This window comes from Mustela lutreola, chromosome 3 (genome assembly GCF_030435805.1).
Source record: "Mustela lutreola isolate mMusLut2 chromosome 3, mMusLut2.pri, whole genome shotgun sequence".
NCBI lineage: Eukaryota > Metazoa > Chordata > Mammalia > Carnivora > Mustelidae > Mustela > Mustela lutreola.
In genome coordinates, this window is record NC_081292.1 from 153885425 (window position 1) to 153906576 (window position 21152).

Genomic DNA, 21152 nt, shown 5'->3' on the forward strand with positions numbered 1-21152 from the left:
TTTAAGAAAGAAATGGGGAAAGACAAAAATTCCCCTCTATCTCTTTGGAATCTTTCTTTCTTTCTAGATTGATTGACTGATTGATCGATCAGGGAGAGAGAGAGCACAAGCAGGGGGACCGGCAGGCAGAGGGAGAAGTAGGCTCCCCACTGAGCAGGGAGCCCCATGTGTGGTTTGGTCCCAGGGAGCTGAGATCATGACCTGAACTGAAAGGCAGACACTTAACTGACTGAGCCACTCAGGCGCCCATCTTTGGAGAATTTCTGTAGAAGTTCTGTTATTGCAGAGCATGCTGGAAACGTCCTCATTAAAAGAGCCTTAAAATATTGGGAGCACAAGCACCTTTTCTTGACCTCTTCTATGAAGTCACAGAATCACAGCCTACCTCACACAGGTACCTAAACATATTGCTGCATGGGGCAGGCTATTTTAAAAAGTGAAATTACAGTTGAAAGAAATAACCCTCAGTAGACACATGTTTAATAACATGATTTTGTTAGTCCTACTAAAACATTTTTTTAAAAAATCATGTCTTTAAATGATTTTTATGAAAAGCATTTTGAAAACCTGGAAAGCAAGGGCACAACATTTTAAATCTATCTCTAGGAAACAGTGACCTCCACAAAATCCAAATTTTGAACAAAAGGTGGCTTGAGGACTGCTGGCCTATAGAAAAGAAATCAGACCATAAGGTGAGAGAAATGTTTTCTTCCTATTCCACTGGCTTATTTCCTTGACTCCAAAATTTTAAATTATTTGGGATTTTGATGTCATCAAAGGTTATTAATTAATCCTATCAGCCACCTGTTTACAGATTCCTAAGATGAACTAATGACTGCATATAACAGAACCATGGTTCCTTGAGGGCAGGTCCATATCTTTATTTGCCTTTAGAGCCCATCAACAAATAGTCTCTTGCATACTGATGGTGCTTACTGTATGCTCACTGGATGAATTAATTAGTTACTAAGTTATTTCATTTGTCCCTTTGGTGGAGATGATCATCTGGGTAGGTCAGTTAAAATGATCAAGTAAAATCTTCTTTATGGACCACCCTTTCCAAACAGAGTTGTTTGTGGGGAATGTATGTCCTTGATACTAAACTGAGTCCTCAGTTCCACCACATTGTTAGATAGCAGCAGCCAACTTCATGCATTACTTGCTAAATTTAGGACTTACCAGTCCATCATCATCTATGGTAATAAATATTCACTGTAATGGAAGTCCCTTTAAGAAACTTATGGAACCCTGTTATGGAACAGGCGTGGAAGGAAGGAAAAACCACAAGCCAAGAGGTAATAGAAGAAGAGGATGAATCTGGAAAAATGGGAAGAATCTGGTCCAGAAGGGAGTTGTAAGTTGTGATAAAAAGCATGAACTAAACAGTGCTTCTCAAACTCCGGTGAGAGATAGGGGAGACATTCTGAGAATTTTAAAATGTGTGTTTTATTTTGATGAAAAAAACATTTTTAAAGAATATTCCACTTATAATGATAATACAATTTTATTTCTTAAGGCAGGGGTCTATAAAATAGGGGCTACAGATAAATATCTAAGAAGCATCAAGCTAGAAGATTAATACAGAACCTTCTTGAAGACTGTAAAAACTTTATTGTGGAGTAAAACCACTGGTTCCCTTTTATCTACATTCTTATTTGTTTAAGCCTCTGAGAGTTCTAACATTTATGTCAGTCACACTTTCATCTTGCAAAACTTGGCCTTTCTATTCTAAGTGTTTGGTAAATGTATTACAGACATCAGCTAGTTACCTGGAGTGGAAGCAAGAGTACCCATAACCAGTAATTCTCCACATTCTGTGTGCAGCCTTTCTAATAAATCTAAATCCCATTTCCAATTCGCCGGTGTTCTAGTACAGGGGGTTTTGCAGCAAAATATCTAAACTAATCCTTCAATTATTTCAATACTCTTTGGCAGATGGCATTAGAACAAAGGCATTCATCAATGTTAATTTGTTTGGTCCACTTCTGATTACCTATAGTTTAAAAAAAAAAAAAAAAAGTTTGCCTTTGGTTTTAAGTGAAGCCAGACTGGAGATCTCAGATGGCAAAATTTGTGCTTCAACGTCTTTAACTTGTTGCTGCTTCTGCATGGACACAGCTCTCCACCTTTCCCTCACACAACCTTCTTATAGCTGACTATTCTCTTCCAGACCATTGCCTCAAAGAGGTTTTCCCTGACAACTCTACTTAAAATTTCTAACCTAACTCTCACAAAGTTGGTCTCCTCCCATTATACTGTCGCTTTCTTCATAGAGTTTACCACAATTTACTATTGTTTCATGTCTGCCCCTTTCTCTAGATGGTAAGCTCCGTGATGGCAAACATCAAGTCAACTGCCTTCCCAGTGGTGTCTGTGTGTGTCCTGCTTGAAGAGGATGCTTCTTCAATGTCGGCAGAGATGTAAATTACAGCTTCTCTTGGGGGAACATCACTTAGTGGTTCATGCTCTCCCAGGGGTCATCTTGGCACAAAGTTCATTAAGAATCTTTCATGACCTCCTTCTCTCAAACATGCTAAGTATGAAGAACACATTTCAAAGAATTTGATATTATTTAAAAAAAATTTTTTAAGAGCAAGCCAATTGAGTTTGTTAGAGAAATAGCTGATCTGGGTTTGGGCATGAACTCTACAAAAACCTGGGACAATTTTATTAAACTAGAAAGCAAAAAATCCATCAGACTAGGAGGGACATAAGATGGACATAGGAGCCAAGTCTGAGAGTCTCCTATTGGCCAAAGATGGGACAATTTGAATACCAAAAGAATAAGGACTGCCATGGTTTGAAACAAATAAAATATATAAAAACCTATAAGTTCAGAATATTATTTAAAACTGGTTAGCTTTGGAATGTCGTATGGCATCAGTTCATTTTTCTGAAAATTAGTAAACAGGGAGAAATTTATCTTGCTTTCTCTGTGCTAATTGTATTTCAAGTTAACCAAAGAATTTGAAGAAAAATTTTCTCCATAGACAATTTCCAACTAATAAGTGCATAAGAAATGATAAAATTTTAAAACCATAATTTTGTCACACCAAATGAAATAATGGGTTGAGGTAGCACTCATGAATGACTATTAAAACCATGGAACTTTTTAGTGGATAATCAGCCTGATAATACCAGAACTTCTGATCAATCTATCAATTTATCACTAAAAATGGGTCAATCAGTCACGATGTGTCTCCTGATGTGATATGATGCACATCCCACCCCCTGTGCTTGTTCAGTACCATCTAGGAAGCATTCTTTGCCAAAAAAAAAGAAGTGAACCTAAATGTAATGAAACCTCTAGAACTAAATATCACTTTAAGTGACATCAGGAGGTTGAAATCAGCCATGTGGGACATTTTATAAAACAAACACCCTGATTTCTTTAACAAATAAATATCAAATTAAAAAGTGAGTGGGAGCAAACTTCTATATATTGATATATCTGATATGTCAACCAAATTTAAGATGTGAACATTGTTTCAGTTTGATTTAAATGAACTACAAAAGCCATTTTTAGATAACCAGGGAAAAATGAACAAGAAAAGGTCAGTTGATCTTAATAAATTATTCTGAATTTCGTTAGATGTGATCATGATATTGTGTTAAAAAAAGTTCTTGTTTGTTTGAAGTAGGTATTAAAATAGTTGCAGATGAAATGACATAATGTTCGGGATTTGCTTTAAAATACTACAGAAAAATGAAAGCATGTTTGTGTGGGTGTTGGTGTGTGCAGTGAGTGGGTGTAATAAGATTGACAAAAGTTGGTAAGTGTTGAAGCTGGTTCATTGTTCTCTCTGCTTTTGTATTTGTTTGAAAATAATCGGGATTAAAATTAGAAGTTGAGTTTTGTTTTTGAAGTGTTTTAGTATAAAATATGACAAATGTGCAAAAAAGCCTATGAACCATTTAAAGAAAAGCATTGAAATATATTCTTATGTATCCACGACTCAGTGCAAAACATGAAATATTACCACTTCTATTAGTCCCCTGTGGTCCCTCCCTGAATATCTCACTCTTCTCCCTCAGAAATACCCACCATTCTGAATTTTCTGATATCTATTTATTGTTCTTTATATAATTTTTGTTTTACTATTCATATACCATTCTTACATAATATACTATTTAGTTTATTTTCTGTTTCAGAATTTGATACGAATGGGATGATGCTTTACGTTGACTCGCTTCTTCAACATCAATTTTTCTTTTTTTTTTTTTTAAGATTTTATTTATTTATTTGACAGACAGAGATCTCAAGTAGGCAGAGAGGCAGACAGAGAGAGAGAGAGGAAGGGAAGCAGGCTCTCCGCTGAGCAGCCCCCGCCCCAATGCGGGGCTCTATCCCAGGACCCTGGGATCATGACCTGAGCTGAAGGCAGAGGCTTTAACCCATTGAGCCACCCAGGTGCCCCTCAACATCAATTTTTCAAAGATATGTGTTGATGCTTTTAATTATAGTTTATTCATTTTCACTGCTACAAAGTGTTCCATTGTGTGCATGTACCATAACCTCTTTATCCATTCAATGGTTGATAGACATTTCAATTTTTAGTATATTGTGAACATTTCAGTATATTTCTCTTGGTGCATTTATAAATACTTTCTTTGGGGTATGTACCTACATGTAAAATTACTGTGTCATAGTATACATGCAAATGATGTTGGGCAATGCCAAACTGTTTTCTAAAGTGGTGGTTATACCAATTCACGCTTTGTTTGGAAACCAGTTTTCAAGATTTCCCCCTCTTCCACATCTTCACCTAACACTTAATATTTTTGGTCTTATTTTTTGTCAATCTGGTAAGCATGAAATGGTGTTTTATTATTATTTTAACCTGCATTTCTTTGTTATCAATAAGGGTGGACATCTTTTCACAAGTTATAGGAACATTTGAGCTTCTTCCTCTGTGAAATAAGCATTGGACTTTTGCTCATGTTCTGAAAAGCTGTTTCTCTTTTTCTTATTGACTCCAAGGAGTACTTTGTAGATTCTGTATATTAACTTTTTTATAGTTTTATGGATTAGATATAACTATTTTGTGGCTTGCTCTTTCACCTAATAGAATCCTTTGATGAACAAGTGTTCTCATTTTTCATATAGTCAAGTTGATCAATCTTGCACTCTTGGTCACCTTATTAAAGGAATTTCTCCCTACCTCAAGGTATAAAGATATTTCCCTATGTTATCTTCTTCTTTTTTTTCTTTAGATTACTTATTTATTTATTTGACAGAGAGAGAGAGATCTCAATTAAGCAGAGAGTCAGGTAGAGGGGGAGGGGGAAGCAGGCTCCTCATTGAGCAGAGAGCCCCGATGGGGGGCTCAGGGCTCTAGCCCAGGACCCTGAGATCATGTCCTGAGCCAAAGGCAGAGGTTTAGCCCACTGAGCCACCCAGGTGCCCCCCTACATTATCTTCTAACACCTTTATCATTTTGTTTTCTAATTTAGGTCTTTAATTCACTTTAATTCACTTTTGTTTCCCTTTTGTGAGGCAGGGCTCCAATTTCAAATTTCAATTTTCATTTTTTCCAACCGACGGAGAATCATTTATGGAAAACTTCATTCTTTCTCCACTCCTCTGCAATACCAATTCAGTCATAAATCAAGTGTCTACATAATTGTGCGTGTACTTCTGGGCTCTTTAACACAGGCTGGATTTTCATCATCCAGAAAAAAGTAGAGCAGTCTAAGTTTGGTAATTTCCCTTATCACCTCAAGCCTTTCAAACACAGGTTCCTAAAACACAAGTTAGTTCATGTCAGTTCTCTGCTCAAAAAACATGAAAGGGTCCTGCTTTGAAACAATGTAAGGAACTTTAAAGCTCCCCCTCACTAGACAGTGAAGCATGCTGAACTTCAGATTTACATCAACCTCAACAATGCCCACCATATAGCAGAAGCTCAGTAAATATGAGTTTCTGTATAGGATTTTACATAGGCTAACGGTTAATTTTTTTTTTTTTAAGAGAACATGATTTGTCTCCTGGCATATCCAAAATGTTCTCATATGAACTTATTTATTTTGTTTTGTTAAAATGTATAACCTTAAAATTTGTCTAAATCATATAAGATTATAAGAGCCTCACATCACTGTCTCTTTGTCTTAAAGTATCTTATTAACCTGCTTTGAATTAGAAATGTAACCGTATAAAAATATAACTGCTTAACAAAATCAGGCATTTGATTTTAGTCTGATTTACCTTTTGTGCTCTTAGGTAAACAGACTCTTTGAAAACCAAAATGACAAAACAATAATCAAGGTCTATTTAATAACAAGTGAATTTTTTATTGCATTTTATTAGATGTGCAAGAACTCCAATTTGGAGGTGATTTCTTACTTACTCTGTTGTACATTTTGGTATTATCTCTTTTGGAGCTAGAATATAAAAGTCTTCTACAGGCAGCTTCAGGGACCAATTAAGTCCATTAAATTATATCCAGTTACGTAGTGAACTGGACCACGGCTGTCTGGGGCTGTCTATAACTGTGACAATTAGGAAATGGAGAGAGGCAGAAAGAGAGATTGATTTTATATGTCACTGAAGCACACTGCAACAATATGCCAGCATGACTTTCAAAATGGCCTTAAAATATTCTAAACTCAGGGAGTTTCCTTGCTCCTGAGTGGGAGTTGACAGACTGTCTGGCAGCATTAGAAAGAGGCAGGGAAAAGCTGATGTCTATATTGTGTCCTCTAATAATAACATTCTGCCTCTTTGCGACATCTCCCCCTTAGAAGGATCCGTCTGTTTGTTGTGAGGCGTGTGTGTGTGTGTGTGTGTGTGTGTGTTTCAGAGAGCTTGCCTCCCCTTGCGCAGGGGGCAAGATTTCACCTCTCACATCTGGGAAACCCAAACCGAAGGACACTAACCTCCCAAGGTCACCTAGAAAATTAGTGTTGTGGCCTGGGGGTGGGGGGAACAGAACCCAAAGGTCCCGACTCCAGCTTTGTGGTTGGGCACTAAATCATTTTCGATCTCTTGTTTAAAAAAAAAAAAAAAAAGATCATTGGGCGGGGGAAGTGAGAAATTGATCAAATTTTCTCCACTTTCCCCTTACTTCCCCTCCCCCTTACGAAGAAGAAAAAAAAAAAAAACTCAGGAAAGACAACGAGGTGTTCGTCCGCTTTGCAGTTCTTAAGCTGGGTCCCCCAAGTCACCCCCAGCCCCTCAGCCCCCACCCCCGACACAAAGCGATCCCAGGGTTTCCGCCCGTCCAACCGCGAGCCCTGGAGGTGAGGAGTGGTTAAAACTCAGCCCTCACCTCCAGCGGGTCCCGGGCTCCGCGGCGCCCAAGCCCCGCCCCGCGCGCCCTTCCCCCCACCGCCTCGGCGCGCCAGCCCCTCTCCCCTCTCCCAATCGGGCGCACCCACCCCAGATGCCGCCTGGCACCAAGCGTAGCCGCCGCCGCCGCCGCAGCAGCACTTTCCACTTGCACTGATCACCTCCGAGCCCCGCTCTGCCTGCTCGCCGGAGCGGAGCGCGGTCCGCGCGCCTGCCCTTGTCAGCCTCGCAGCAGTCGGGCTCCGGGAGGCAACTCCTTGGGAGCGCCCTGTCCGGGGTGCCCTCTGCGCTCTGCAGTGTCTTTCTCTCTGCCTGGGAGGAGGAGGAGAAGAAAGAGGAGGAGGAGGACGACGACGACGTCTGGTCCGGGCTGGGAGGTGGAGCAGCGGCAGCCGCCGCCGCCGCCGCCGCCGCTGCCGGAAAGGGAGAGGCAGGAGAGATCGAGACTTGGAAACCCCAAAGTGCCCGCGACCCTGCACGGCAGGCTCCCGGCAGGCTCCCTTCCAGCTTCATGGGCAAAGTGTGGAAACAGCAGATGTACCCTCAGTACGCCACCTACTACTACCCCCAGTATCTTCAAGCGAAGGTAAAGGGGAGTCGGGGGGCGGGGGGCGCCGGGGGCGTGCGCGGGTCTGGCCCGGACAGGGGCGCGCGCGGCGAGCCCCCGCCACCCCCGGCGGAGTTGATGGAGGGTTGCTAACTATAGCGCTGGCCTGGGTGGCGCGGGGAGGCGCGCGGGGCGGCGGCTGCCCGGGGAGCGGAGTGCGGGGATCGGGTTACAGAAAGCCGTGGGGGGAGAGACTAGACAGGAAAGAGCCGCCGGCCCCTTCCTGGCCGGGAGGCGGGGAGGGTCGCTGGGCCGAGCGGCGCCCCTCGCCGAGCGTTGGCGGTTCGGCCGCGGACGCTTGGAGCCCCGCGGCAGGACCCGCGGGCGGCGCGGCTTTTCGACCGCTTCTCCTGGGCCTCGCCCCGCGAGCCCTAACTCTTGCCTTCCCTCGGAGTGGTGCGCGGCCTCCCGCCCCCCAGGGACGCCCCTCTACCTCCCGCGCGCGCGTTGACTGGGGTGGTTGGGCGGGGGGCGGGGGGGACGGGACGGAACATTTTCTTCCCCGCCTCCAGCCTTCCGCGCCCGCCCCTCGCCTTGATCTTTGTGCGGTGTGGCACTTCACCTGGTTACTGATTTCTACTTTTACGCCGGTGTTTTGGGTGGAAAAGTGGCCAAAGTTCACTCACCCTTCATTGATGTCCTTTTTAATCTTCCCGGTAGCTTTTGCAAAGGAGGGACAATGGGCAGATTTCAGTGCAGAGAAAGAAGTGACTTTAGAAGAATACTACCCTGTATTTTGACCCCAGATCCATTTCCAGTGGTGCTTCTCAAAACTGGCCTTGGCATACTCTTAGGTAACACAGCCGGTGACATGTAGCCTTACAAACTGCAACTGACTTTCTAGGGACCCTGGGTACCTTGTTAGTGGGCCTACCTTATTTTTACAGAAAGATCTGAGGCATTCCGAATGCATTAAACACACACACACGCACATATACGTATATAAAATGTATTGGGCCCATGAAGACTGAGGGTCTCACTGCTTTGGAAGCTTCGTTCATAATCTGGGAGGGTTGGAGTTGGATGTACCAGCTTTCTTCAGTGATTTACATCTTCTATCTCTACTCCGGGTGCCCTTCTAGATCACAGAAGAATCAAGTAGGGATGCAGCGCCTGAACTTACTTCCGTGGGCTGTAATCATGTCCTCCTTGCTGGCAGAGGACACTGCTGGCCTGGTGCAAAGGATCTATGATTCAATCTTGATAAGCTTTCCTTTCTTACAGTGTGTGTGGTCCGTGTGATGTACTTACAGCATAGCTCTGTATTTGCTCACGTAAAAAAGGACACTTGTCAGCACCCAGACCAGAAATTTTCTAGCAATCAAGGGCCTCCTTTTCACTCTCCCTAGTTCTCTTCTTACTTTGGGTGGCCAGAAAGCAGCACCATGATACAAGTGAGGATACCCAGTATACACTTCTGTGTGGTCCCCACATACTGTTTCCAGGGACCCAAGGTAGGTGCTGATTTTTTTGTGAGCTACATTGTAAATACAGGTTGTTCAAAGAAATTTTGAGGTATAATCAATGCATTACCTTTTAGATATCATACATGTTTAATGTACTTGTTTAAATTATGCAGCATTGTGTGCCTAAAGGACAGCCTATTCAACACTTAACTGTATGAATAATAAATACGTACACTCAGGTGAAGAAGAAAAAGGGCCATGTTTCTACAGGCACATTCACCTTAGTAATTTTTATGTACCATTAGTAAGTTAGAAACCAAGTATGTAGCATTTAATATAGCTAATGCAATGCCATTTGGCTCTTTTTGCCCCGTAAATAATTGAAGAGAGAGACAAACGGTGAGAGCCTGCTCCAGTAATTAGGGTCGGAGCCCAGAAAGCTTTAGGGCCCATTTTCTGAAAGTGTGCTTCCTGCATAAAGCATTTAATATTGATTTGTGTTACAGTAAATGACATTCTCAAAACATATCTTGCTGTTTCTACTATGAAATCTGAAATCCTATTACTCTTGAATTTCTTTGTTTCAGGAGAAAGACACACACACTGACTTGACCTATATAACATGGTATTCAGGTTCGACAATTAAACCTAAATTCCCTATTGTAAAGAATCTTCATTATCTCAGAAAGGGGCATCTCCTAAAATGTAAAGTGACTAGATGCAGATTTTAGGTAAGCATAGTTTGAAACACCTAGAGCTCTGTTTTATCTCCCTGACATATTTGTTGCTAACAGGATAGTGTGAGTCATTTTTTAAAAAATAGAGAATCTGTTTGATTTGTAGTTAGTTTTTAGAAACAAGTGTTATCTAATCTACCTCAAGAGTTAATGGTCTCACTTAGAAACTGGTGTCTATGGTGATGATCCTTGCCTCAGTGCTGTGTCTTTTAAACTTCCTGATACATAGGATAGAAAACATCAGTCTGTTTAAAGTACAGTGATGTGTTTGCTAGTCACAGTTGTTTTGAAACTTCTGTTTGGAAGCTATATCAAAAACTGAGGAATGGTGTGGTTGTTTACAAAGTGATACCTGACTGAAACCTGTAATGGAGAGATGAATATGATGGTTTTGAATCAAGAAAGAATGCCTGAATTGGATTTCTTTTCATCAGAAGGAATACACACCAATTAAAATGGCACTTGAAATGAGTTTTGTTACCATAGCTTACAAAATTAACTTCTGTCAAGTAATTCTTCTTGAGTTAATCATCCAATCAGAGTCTGTTTTGGAAATTTTATTTAGTACTTTTCCCCCATTAAAAACATGTTAGTTGCTTCTACACTTACTAACAACAACAAGAATCTATGGAGTCCGGGTACAGTGTATGACTGTATCAGTATGTTTTGGACTTTGACAGAAAGAGAAGAGCATTAGAAAAATAGTACAGCTGCATTAAACATAAAGTAAATCTGAGGATGCTGTGGAAGGGCAGGACATGAGGGAAAGTAAAGGAGATTGTGAAATTGTCATCGTATCTTAGTGTAGAGTGACACAGACTGCAAGTAACCCGACTTTACATGCTTGTTGGGTGTTTTTGTGTTCCTCTGTCAGGGTGGTCTTATCACAGCAGGCTCCCTTTATCACCTGACACGTTCATTCTAAGAGGGAGTTTGATGTAGCTTCGTAAATATAAGCACATACTATTCTAAAGGTTTTTCTGATTATAAATGACCTGTGCTGTATTATGCAAAATTAAATTTGGTATCCACTTTTCAGTGACACACACACACACGCAAAAATCTGATAATTTAACCTAAAGAGCTGTATGTGCATATTTTCAAACATTGGCTGTATCAATTTCACTTAGTATAACGGCACCCCTTATGGTCTGTTTATTTCAAAGATACTACAATATACATTACTGCCAATGCATATGTGCAAATACAGATGGGAATTGAAATACTTACTCTATTTCTTTTGAAGAAAGGAAGTACAAAATGTTCTTTACATGTTTAGCTAATATTTTGTACTAACTGATGCAATTTGACACATTTGTGATCTTTCTTCATAGTTATCAAAAAATATTTCTATAAAATATACCATATTCAAAGCCTGCTGTAAAAATTTTTATGCATAAACAGTATTTATGAAATGTTCTAAACCAAAAGTTTCTTTTAAAGCTATTTTTGTATAAGTGTATACTAAAGAACGAATTTGAACCTAAGTTTCAAAATGTGAAAAATAATGAGTGGTATAATTTGGGATTGTATTGATGAAGGCTACTAGAACAAAGTAGTTTTTCTGAATTGAATTTTTGTGTGCATTAACATTTTGTGGAATTCCTTAACTTTTACCTTAGTGACCATAGGGATATTGTGTCCATCAGTTTCTGTAGAAATTAGAAGTTATGATTTGGTACATAGAGCTACTGAGTATATTAAGATGGTTGGGTTATACAGAGACATGACTTTAAGACTTAGGGTAGAGTGACTGCATTTATACAGTGAATAAAGTTTGCTTAAATATATCAAAACAGCCATGCAATATTTTACACCTTGAATGTACCTTGGTTCCTTCAGTGAGTGGGTTCGCGTGGCTATCTAGAAGTGGTATTGGAAGACTCAAGGTCATTGGATGGTTAAAATGAAGATTCATTATAATGCAATATTGTGGCATTCTTCCCTTCAAATAGCTCTTTCTTTTGGAGTTCCCATAGCATCTATTACATTTTTATATGTTGGAAGCTAAATCTTGAGCTACTAGAAAAAAGTAGGAAAAGATAAGTGAAGAGAAGTAGGAGAATTTTCAATCATTTAGTATTAGTATAACTAGATAGACCCATGTGATTGGCAATCTTGGTTTTAAATTTAAGTTCCAATATAGGCAATTTCCATGTAATACAGTTTCAGGGAAAAAAAAAAAAAAACTTTACTGATATATTGCTCAGACTTTGTATTTTGGTTAATGGTTTATTAGAACTTGAAAATTACCCCAGCTTATTTAATGAGTACTGAAATTTTAAGTTATGGGTCCTAGTTAAAGACAAAGAGGTCTTTCTTCCTTTTCTTTTTATTAAAAAGAGGGTTTTCAGAAAATAAAATATTTTCCCCATGTCTACTTAACCAATAAAAATCACCTGAGGGACACATAGAATGGAAGAATAGGTGCTTAGTAAAATCATATGGACACTTAAATATTGTTCACTCTTTTTGAGGATGAGGAATTTTTTGTCTAATTTGTTTTTTATTGGATGCTCAGTTCACTAACATTTATTCTTCCCAAGCATGGTCTCCTATCCCACTGTGTATCTCTCTGCAAGGGATATCAACACTTCCCTGGTTTCTTGTCTGATCCACAGAATAGTAGGTGCTAAATAAATGCTTGTTAGTGACTATTATTATTCAGAATAAGTACATGCAAAATCTTTTCAGGCCAGGGGAAAAAATTGTAGACCAAAATTGATGATCCAGTTTAATGTTCTATGGAAATCTTACTATAATTTGATTTGTGTTTTGATTTATTTTGCCCCTATTGTGACAACTTTAAGCTGTTTTATGAATTGAACAAGATCGCTAAGAGGAATCACATATTAATGCGTCAGTGCGTAATTTACAAAAAGTACCTTTTTGTATACTCTTCATTAAAGCATATGGTGCCAGAAAAAAAATCTCATAGTATTACACTGAGGGGGAACCGTTACACATGATGAACCGGTGACTCAGCCTGGTCCTTGCTTCCTGGTGGGGTGTTGGCCCCCACCAACACAATTCAAACTTTTTCCTGCTCAGTTTTCAAGAAAATGGCTTTTTTTAAAAAAATGTATTTCGATGAAAATATTTATTCATTTGATGGATAACAACTAAAACATAAACTAGCACTGAGGGGCACCTGTGTGGCTCAGTTGGTTGAGCATCTGCCTTTGCCTCAGGTCCTGATCCTGGGGTTCTGGGATCGAGCCCCGCATCGGGCTCCCTGCTCTGTGGAAAGCCCGTTTCTCCCACTCCCCCTGCTTGTGTTCCCTTTCTTGCTGTGTCTCTGTCAAACAAATACATAAAACCTTTAAAAAAAAAAATTAAACTAGCACTGAGGTGTTCAAAATTAGTTATCTCTCAATTACTGGCTGTTGCATAACCCTAAAGATGACATTTGTTGGCATTAGAGGAATAAGCAGAACCATATCAAGTTGCTCTTACGTGGAAGTACTGTATTCAATGTGCCATAGCTTTAGTCAAGAAAATGTAGTAATGATACGTGAGTGATTTAAATGCAGTGCCATATATTTGGTATAAAATCAAACCATATATATTCAAAATTGAATATTGGATGTGGAGATTTTATGTAGAATTATTTTAAATGTTGTGGTTTCTCTGTTCTGTTATTTTAAAGATAAATAGTAAGACCTGATGGAAACTGTCCATGCCTCAGGAGAGGCAGCACTTGGATGCTACAGACTTAACAGTGGGAGCTTGGCCAGATGATGATACACAGCAAAAGGTCTCCTTAGAATCAGGTGTGTGAAACATACATGCAAATTTGAGCACACACAAACAAATTTGGTAAAAGAAACTAAACATTTCTTTCTTTTAAAAAAAAAGTACTTATTTGAGAGAGAGAGCACAGGAACGAGCACAGGAGTGGGGGGGGCAGGCAGAGGTGAGGAAGAGAGAGAGGAGACTCCTTGCTGAGTGCGGAGTGCCGAGCTGGAGTCTGGAGCCTGATGTGGGGCTCAATCTGAGGATCTTGAGATCGTGACTTGAGCAGAAACCAAGAGTCAGGGGTTTAACCGACTGAGCTACCGAGGCACCCCTAAAGATTTCTTTTTTCTTTTTTTTTAAGATTTTATTTATTTATTTGACAGACAGAGATCACAGGTAGGCAGAGAGAGAGAGAGGAAGGGGAGCAGGCTCTCCACCGAGCAGGGGCTCGATCCCAGAACCCTGGGATCATGACCTGAGCTGAAGGCAGAGGCTTTAACCCCCTGATCCACCCAGGTGCCCTGCCCCTAAACATTTCTTAATAGCAAGGGAAATGTAAAAGGGGTGGTGATGGCTAAGCTGAAAATAAACTGAATATTTATCTCCCTTAGCTGAATTCCTTGCTTTCTCTTAATGATTTTTTTACCCTTAACTTAATTATATGACTATTTTAATTTTTCAAATAAGTACTGGAAAGAAGTGTGTCAAAGATGGTGAAAGAGAGAGAGAGACAAAAAGGGGAGGGGAAAGAATCAACACTTAGACCTCCTGGGAAAGAAAACATGCAGAACTGAACACTGTCCTTCTCCATACGTTGCTTTTAGCTAATACTTAAATGGATACCTTTGTCATTTTAGAGGATGGAGAAAAGTTTTCTAGATGACAAATATGAAATCCTAAAAATCCTACAAGTGAGATCAGATGCTAATACGAACAGTTAACTTGTTTTTAACTCTGGTACCGTAAACACGATGTCTGGTGGATGATTTCAACGTTGGCTGGAACATCTGTATTCTGTATTCTAGACTTAGGTTAAGTTTTAAGCTTGTTGAAAAATTGCTGAGGTTCATGAAAGTTCAGGAAGGGCTGAAATACTAACGAATTGGTTGTATTTCCTGAGTGATCCCAGAGCACCGTTCTTTGCACTTGAAATTGGAAAAGGTTATGGAGTGTGTATCTGGTCCTTGCTCTCCAGCATCTCACCAGCTACCAGGAAAGACAAAATAGACGCCATACAAGACATAAGTGAAGAAAAATATTTACAAAAGCATACACCCAGGAAGACAGCACACCAGGGGTCTGAGTGACAAAGAAATCACGAAAATTGGCATCGGTGGGGTTAAAAACTCTGCCGTGTGTTTTATGAGAAAAAGTAAAGGGCAAATAAAGGCCACAGTAAACCTGGGAATTTGAGAAAGAAATTGGGGCTTTAGATTAATTAGTGAAAATTTCTTGAATTTATAATCAGCATTGTTTTGTATTTTTTGCCCCCTTTAATCCTTTTAGGAGTACTTAGACTTTTACAGAATAACACTTTTTTGTTTTGGTACTTAAGCTTAATTCCTTCACGTCAGAGTTTCGTATTCAATTACCTTGTTTTACATTATTATTTTTCAAGTTTTATGCTTATAAATGTGCTACTAAGCCAACCTATTCAGGTTGTTTCAGGCTGAGAATATAATGCTTAACTAATGACATAATGGTTATACAGAATTTTACTCTTACTGTTTTGAACCATTTGAAATGATGTTTATTTCTTCTAATTTATTAGGCTTGCTCAGGGCAAAGGGAGGAAACGTCTAGAGTTTTGTTATGCTGCTAATTACATCATCATGTGCTTGTCATCTACGTGTTGATCATGCGACCGGTGCGACCTGCTATTTCTTCAAATGATAGCAGATTTTTTATTATTCATGATCTTTCATAGATATAACTATTTATTCTTTTCATTTGGTCATTCTCTAGCTCTATTTCAGAAAAAAGCTTTCTTCGTCTCTGCAAATGAAACTGAGTCCTTCAAGAATCACATTGTCCTCTGTTTGCCTCATGGGGGGACGGGGAACCCACCCTTTTGGCTGCTTATTGAACAGCAGGTGCTACCGGGCTTCATCCCAGATGAGGAGTGATTTCAGGGAAAGGTTTTGTGCAGCAAAACTCAATCGTTTCATAGATATCACGAGTCATTTTTACTGATCTTGTAGGAAAACTGCATCATTTTCCGAGCTCTGCAAGTGTGTGGCCCCATTTTAGGTGATAACTAGTTTTGTTTTTTTTTTTTTTAATCAGTTGAAAAATTTACTATTTAAAATGGGCAGAATTGGATGGATACATCATGAAATAGTGCTCTTAAGTTTCTTTTCGGGTTGGTGGGGGGGGGGGAAGGATAAAAGTTGCCAAAAATGAATTTCAGATTTTAAACTTGTATTTTGATGATACTTGAGTTCCTCAACTAACACTCTACTATTTCCCCTATTTAACACTTTTTAAACACGGTGATTTTGAGAGTTGCAATTGGCAGTGTATTTGTACTGGAGAATTTCTCAGCCCTTCCCTGCCTATAGAGTAACAATAGCAGCTTATACTTTTTTTTTTTTTTTTTTTTAAAGATATATTTATTTATTTAAGAGAGCAAGAGAGAGAACACACGAGAGCCAGCATTCGCACATGCCCATGCTGGAGGGTGGGGAGTGGTAAAGGGAGAGGAAGAGAAGCATACTCCTGGTTGAGCGATCCTGAGGGTGGGGCTTGATCTCAGGATCTTGAGCTGAAATCAAGAGTCAGTCACTTAACCAACTGAGCTACCCAGGTGCCCCAGCAATAATAGCTTATAAAATAAAGACTCAGATAAAATATTTGGTTGTAGGCAAAAGTAAATTGTATTAGAAATTTGTACCATCATCAACTTTATCTTTGTCTTCTCAATAGCTTTTAGATTTGTCACTAAACGGGCTTTTGACCAATACAAACATTAGTTTAAAAAAAAAAAAGTGCTTGTTTTAATTTTCAGGTCACTAACTGATTTGTTCCCAGAACCTTCTTTGCCTCCTTCAAAGTGCAACTTTGATTAATTTCATTGTTTTAAAGATGGAAGCCTTAAGAAAAAAAAAGTTCCTAATTGTAACCTCTTCTTAGGTTTCATTCCACCTGATTATTTGCACACTTTTATTTAAACAACCCTAAAAGAGTGTCTACCAGAAAAAAATTTTTTTTTCTTTAAAGATTTTATTCATTTATTTGAAAAGAGATAGAGGGGGAGCACAAGTAGGCAGGAGAGGAAGAAGCAAGCTCCCCACTGAGCAGGGAGCCCAATGTGGGGCTCTATCCCAGGACCCTGGCATCATGACCTGAGCTGAAGACCGCTGCTTAACCAACTGAGCCACCCAGGCGCCCCTACCAGAAAATATTCTACAGCAAAAGTTCTGTAGCTGGCAGGTGATATTTTTCTAGAGGTCTATGTGATTTGTTCAGTGGTTGGGAATAACTTAACTTACAAGTGAATTGTTTTCAAGTTTGTTCTCAAAAGTTCACTCATCAATTCTCTAGAACTTGAAACTCATCTAATATATTTCATACATAAATTGTTATTCTTAAAAATTTTTATTTATTTACTTATTTATTTGACAGAGAGAGAGAGTTTGAGAGGGAACACAGCAGGGGGAGGGGAGAGGGAGAAGAAGGCTCCCTGCTGAGCAGGCAGCCTGATACTGTGCTGGGCTGGATCCCAGGATCCTGGGACCCTGACCTGAGCAGAAGGCAGAGGCTTTACCAACTGAGCCACCCAAGTGCCCCCATAAATTATTACTCTTAATGATAGGGTTCCCAACCAACCTTTAAGAGCCTGTAAAAGTAGCCCATTTTAGAATTCATAGATAGTTGTTCCATGCTAATCACATCGTAGCACAGAGCACTGTGCTGGGCAATGTTTGGGTGAGGGGAAAGTGTGAGTATCAGAGTTGGAATTCCAGGTTCCAGGAACCCATCTTTGCCCCCTTCAGGGAAATGGGTAGGTTTTCCTAACTCACCTGAGAGGCAGTCCTTCAGCAGGGCTTTATAAGCTTCTAGGACTGGGGACTGGGTTTCCAGAAGAGTTGGGAGGTGTGGCTGGTGATGTCCAGTGACGCCCTGGGAGCTCTCCTCATTCCTCACTCCCTAGGAGACTAGCTTCCTGCTCACCTGTTTTCCTGTAATCGCCCCCCCAGCTCCAGCCAATAATTTCACTTTAAAAAATGCTGTCCAAAGCTTTCTAGTAGTGCTTTTCATCCCTTGTTCATCACTGGCTCGGTTATTAGAGCATTCCAGCTTTCCTTGCTCTCATTGAACATCAAATCAAGCAAATAGATTCTAAGGCTGGAAATAACAATGAAACAAAACTACAAAGAACAAACTGTCCAGTTCCAGCACTTCTCTTATTTTCATCTAGTCCTGGTCCAACAGTGGCTCATAACTCCTAGGGGAACTCCAGACCTTAGGAATCTGATGGCGGCACCTTCCCCTTCACCTCAAACTTTTACCAAGGCAGCCTGTGGAGCACATGTTAAGATGTTAAGAATTCTACCCTGAGAGGAAGTCAAAACAGAACCAGTTGGTGCTTAAGTGAAGGAGGCAGACCATGGACCCTGTATTTTGTTTCTGGATTGTGGCTTGACTCGAGTGGAGAGCTAGACAAAACCCAATGGTGTGCAAAATGAAAATGGGTGAGGATAAAGTGTGTGGGTTTGGGCAATCTCAGAGTGTGTTCCCACTCTCTTCTCCTTTTCCCCTCCTCCCTCCTTCTTTTCCCTTCTCCCCGACTCCTGCCCCCAATTTTTCTTCCTGCACTCTAAGAGCCATGTCGCTCTGGACTGACTGCTGACCAGCTACAGGTGTGTGTGCTGTGCTAGTGGTCCGTCTGCTGGGGTGACTGTTGTCTATAAGCTCTTCCCCCTGCAGTCAGCCCAAATCAGGAACCAAGTGTGTCTGACTTCATTTGACTAAAAAACACAGAACAGAACAAAACAAAACTTTACTACCTCTTAATGCCATAGATTATAATTAAGAATTTGCTAACTACAATTGCCTCTTTGAATCAGATATTCTTTCTGATTCCTCATCCAATTTTATATGGAAATTTAAAATAAAATTTTATTTGGCAATGTATAAATGTAGTTAGAGAAGTGCAGACATGATGTAATACTTTGAACAAAAGAGAACGTAATTAGCATAATAGAAAGTATTTTGATGACACATGCGTACTGCTAATGAGATTTGAATTTAAATATGATGCAGTGAAATGGTAAGCTGTTTACATTTTTCTTCACCCAAACTAATATTTAAAATCACATATAACTAGCCTCTTCTGTTTCATAAATATTTCACGAAATGGTTCTTTATCTAAAAATAATCACAAGAGTATTGTGTGTTATCTAATTTGCTGAAGACTGGGGTGGGGGGAAAGTATGTTTCTTTTTTGGTCATCGTTCCGCAGGTTTTCATTTTAATAGCAGAAATCTTACACGTTGATTTTGATTGCTTTCTTAAAGAACAGATTCTCTCTTACTGTATAAATAGGATTTAAAATGACAGTGGGTGATCTGCGGTGTTCTTCTGTACCCTTCTGTCTCTGTCACAGAATTTAAGTTCATGCTGCAGAGTACAGGATGTTCTCCCAGTGCACATCCTTTGAGCCTTCAGAATTTGATTTGGCTGTATGGTCTGACGATAGCATGTTCAGATAAGTACATTGTGATAGTAATCTGTGTGGCTGGGCCCAGTGAACATCTGCTGGCTAGGGTGCCACATGGCAGCACCTTTCTTTGTTTTTCTTCCTTTGCCTTTTTGATGTGAATCTTGTTAAACCCTGAAAATGGGGCTAATTTTCAATATGCAAATTGAAAATTGCGGGGGGGGGGCAGATATTTTAAATATGAATACATTGGGAATTTAAAAGGAGCCCGCCCTGCAGAAAGCACACAGCTATAGTTCTGCTATCACAACTCAGACATATTGTAGCCAAATCCTCTTCTTAAGATCACAGAGTTGGAGCTACCTGGCAAATTTAATTAAATGCAACAAACACTGAGCAGGCCTTGTGGAGGGTGCCCTGGAAGGTGCAAACATGTGAATAAGACATGATTTGGGCCATCATGGAGCACAGTGGGATAATTTCTTTTACTTGTGTGTTTATTTAAATTTTTATTGAGTTAGAGCATGTGTATAAGACACAGATTTTAAATATAGAGATTAATGCACTCATGGGATGGCCCCCCAGGTCTCTATGTAACATTCCAGCACCGGAAAAGCATCCTCATGTACTGCCCCAGTTTTTACTCCCCAACAGTAACCAGCAGCCTTACATCTGTCTTTTTGTGTTTGGTGTGGACAGGGTCAAGTTTATTTTTAGTCTGTTTCCCCCATGAATATCTAGTAATCTAGTTGATCCAGCATCATTTATTAAGAAGACATTTTCATTTTCCCCTTTGGATTTCAGTGTGGCCTTTATTGTAACTCAAGTGACCACATTTACATGTTTCTTTTTCCAGACTTTCCGTGTGATTCTACGTGTCTGTACTATAGGGTCATAATTACTATTGCAATATGTTAAGTGTCTGTTCTTCAAAGTGGTCTTAACTATTCTAGGTCTTAATAGATTTGAGAATCAGCTTGTCAGTTTCCATGAAAAAGAAATAATAGGATTTTTATTGGAATGGGCTTAATGAAATCTATATGTTAATTTTGGGAGAATTTGATGTCTTCCAAATTTAAATATAGCTCTCTTTTTTGATGAACTTGTGACTTTTATTTTATTTGTTTCATTTTGTTTTGTTTCGCAAACTTAGGACTTAAAAGTAATTAATAATAAGACACAATGGAAAATGTTGTTTTAAATGCTTGTTTCTTAAATACAACCAGTGATTTCTTCAAGCTCTGTAGTATGATAGTTGGCATAAACTCTGTTAAGAAAATAGTGTTTTTGAAGAGGGAGACAGAATATTTATTATCAGAGAACAAAAGTAGTTTTGAAAAGCAGCTGACTAACTAAACCACACTGTTAAAGAACAGATGACATTCTTTTTGATTTTTCTTGAATGCATTTCAAAGTATCACTGTATTTCCCCTTAATACTTTTTATTCTCCTTTCTGAGACTTTATTTGACGTGCCATCCCATCATCCTGGCCTATAAATGCAAAAGTCTAATGAGAAATTGAAAATTAGTTTTGTTTGGAGAATTTTCTGATACCCCTTGTGATTTTTCACAATGGTCTGAAGGTTGTGCAAACAGAGATTGGGAAGTGCTGCTCGGTATGACCTTCCAAGCAATAGAACATGCTGCTCCTCGGGCGTTGGCTCCTTCAAACTTTTTCTTAGATGTTTAAAAGATCTTACACCTATTTTTTTT

The 21152-nt window shown here is 39.7% G+C and overlaps 1 protein-coding gene across 5 annotated transcripts in view; it reads left to right on the forward strand.

Moving 5' to 3' along the window:
• Nucleotides 1-7739: 7739 nt before the first annotated feature.
• The window catches only part of RBMS1 (RNA binding motif single stranded interacting protein 1), a 209697-nt gene continuing 196284 nt past the window's right edge, over nt 7740-21152 (forward strand). For 4 of the 5 annotated variants that reach the window (XM_059167194.1, XM_059167200.1, XM_059167197.1 and 1 more), the window contains exon 1: nt 7741-7874. In XM_059167194.1, coding sequence (XP_059023177.1) covers nt 7800-7874 — 75 coding nt within the window. In that variant the 5' untranslated portion in view covers nt 7741-7799. Of the gene's footprint in view, nt 7875-21152 lie in introns of all 5 variants that reach the window. The other variant, XM_059167195.1, reaches the window with a different exon arrangement.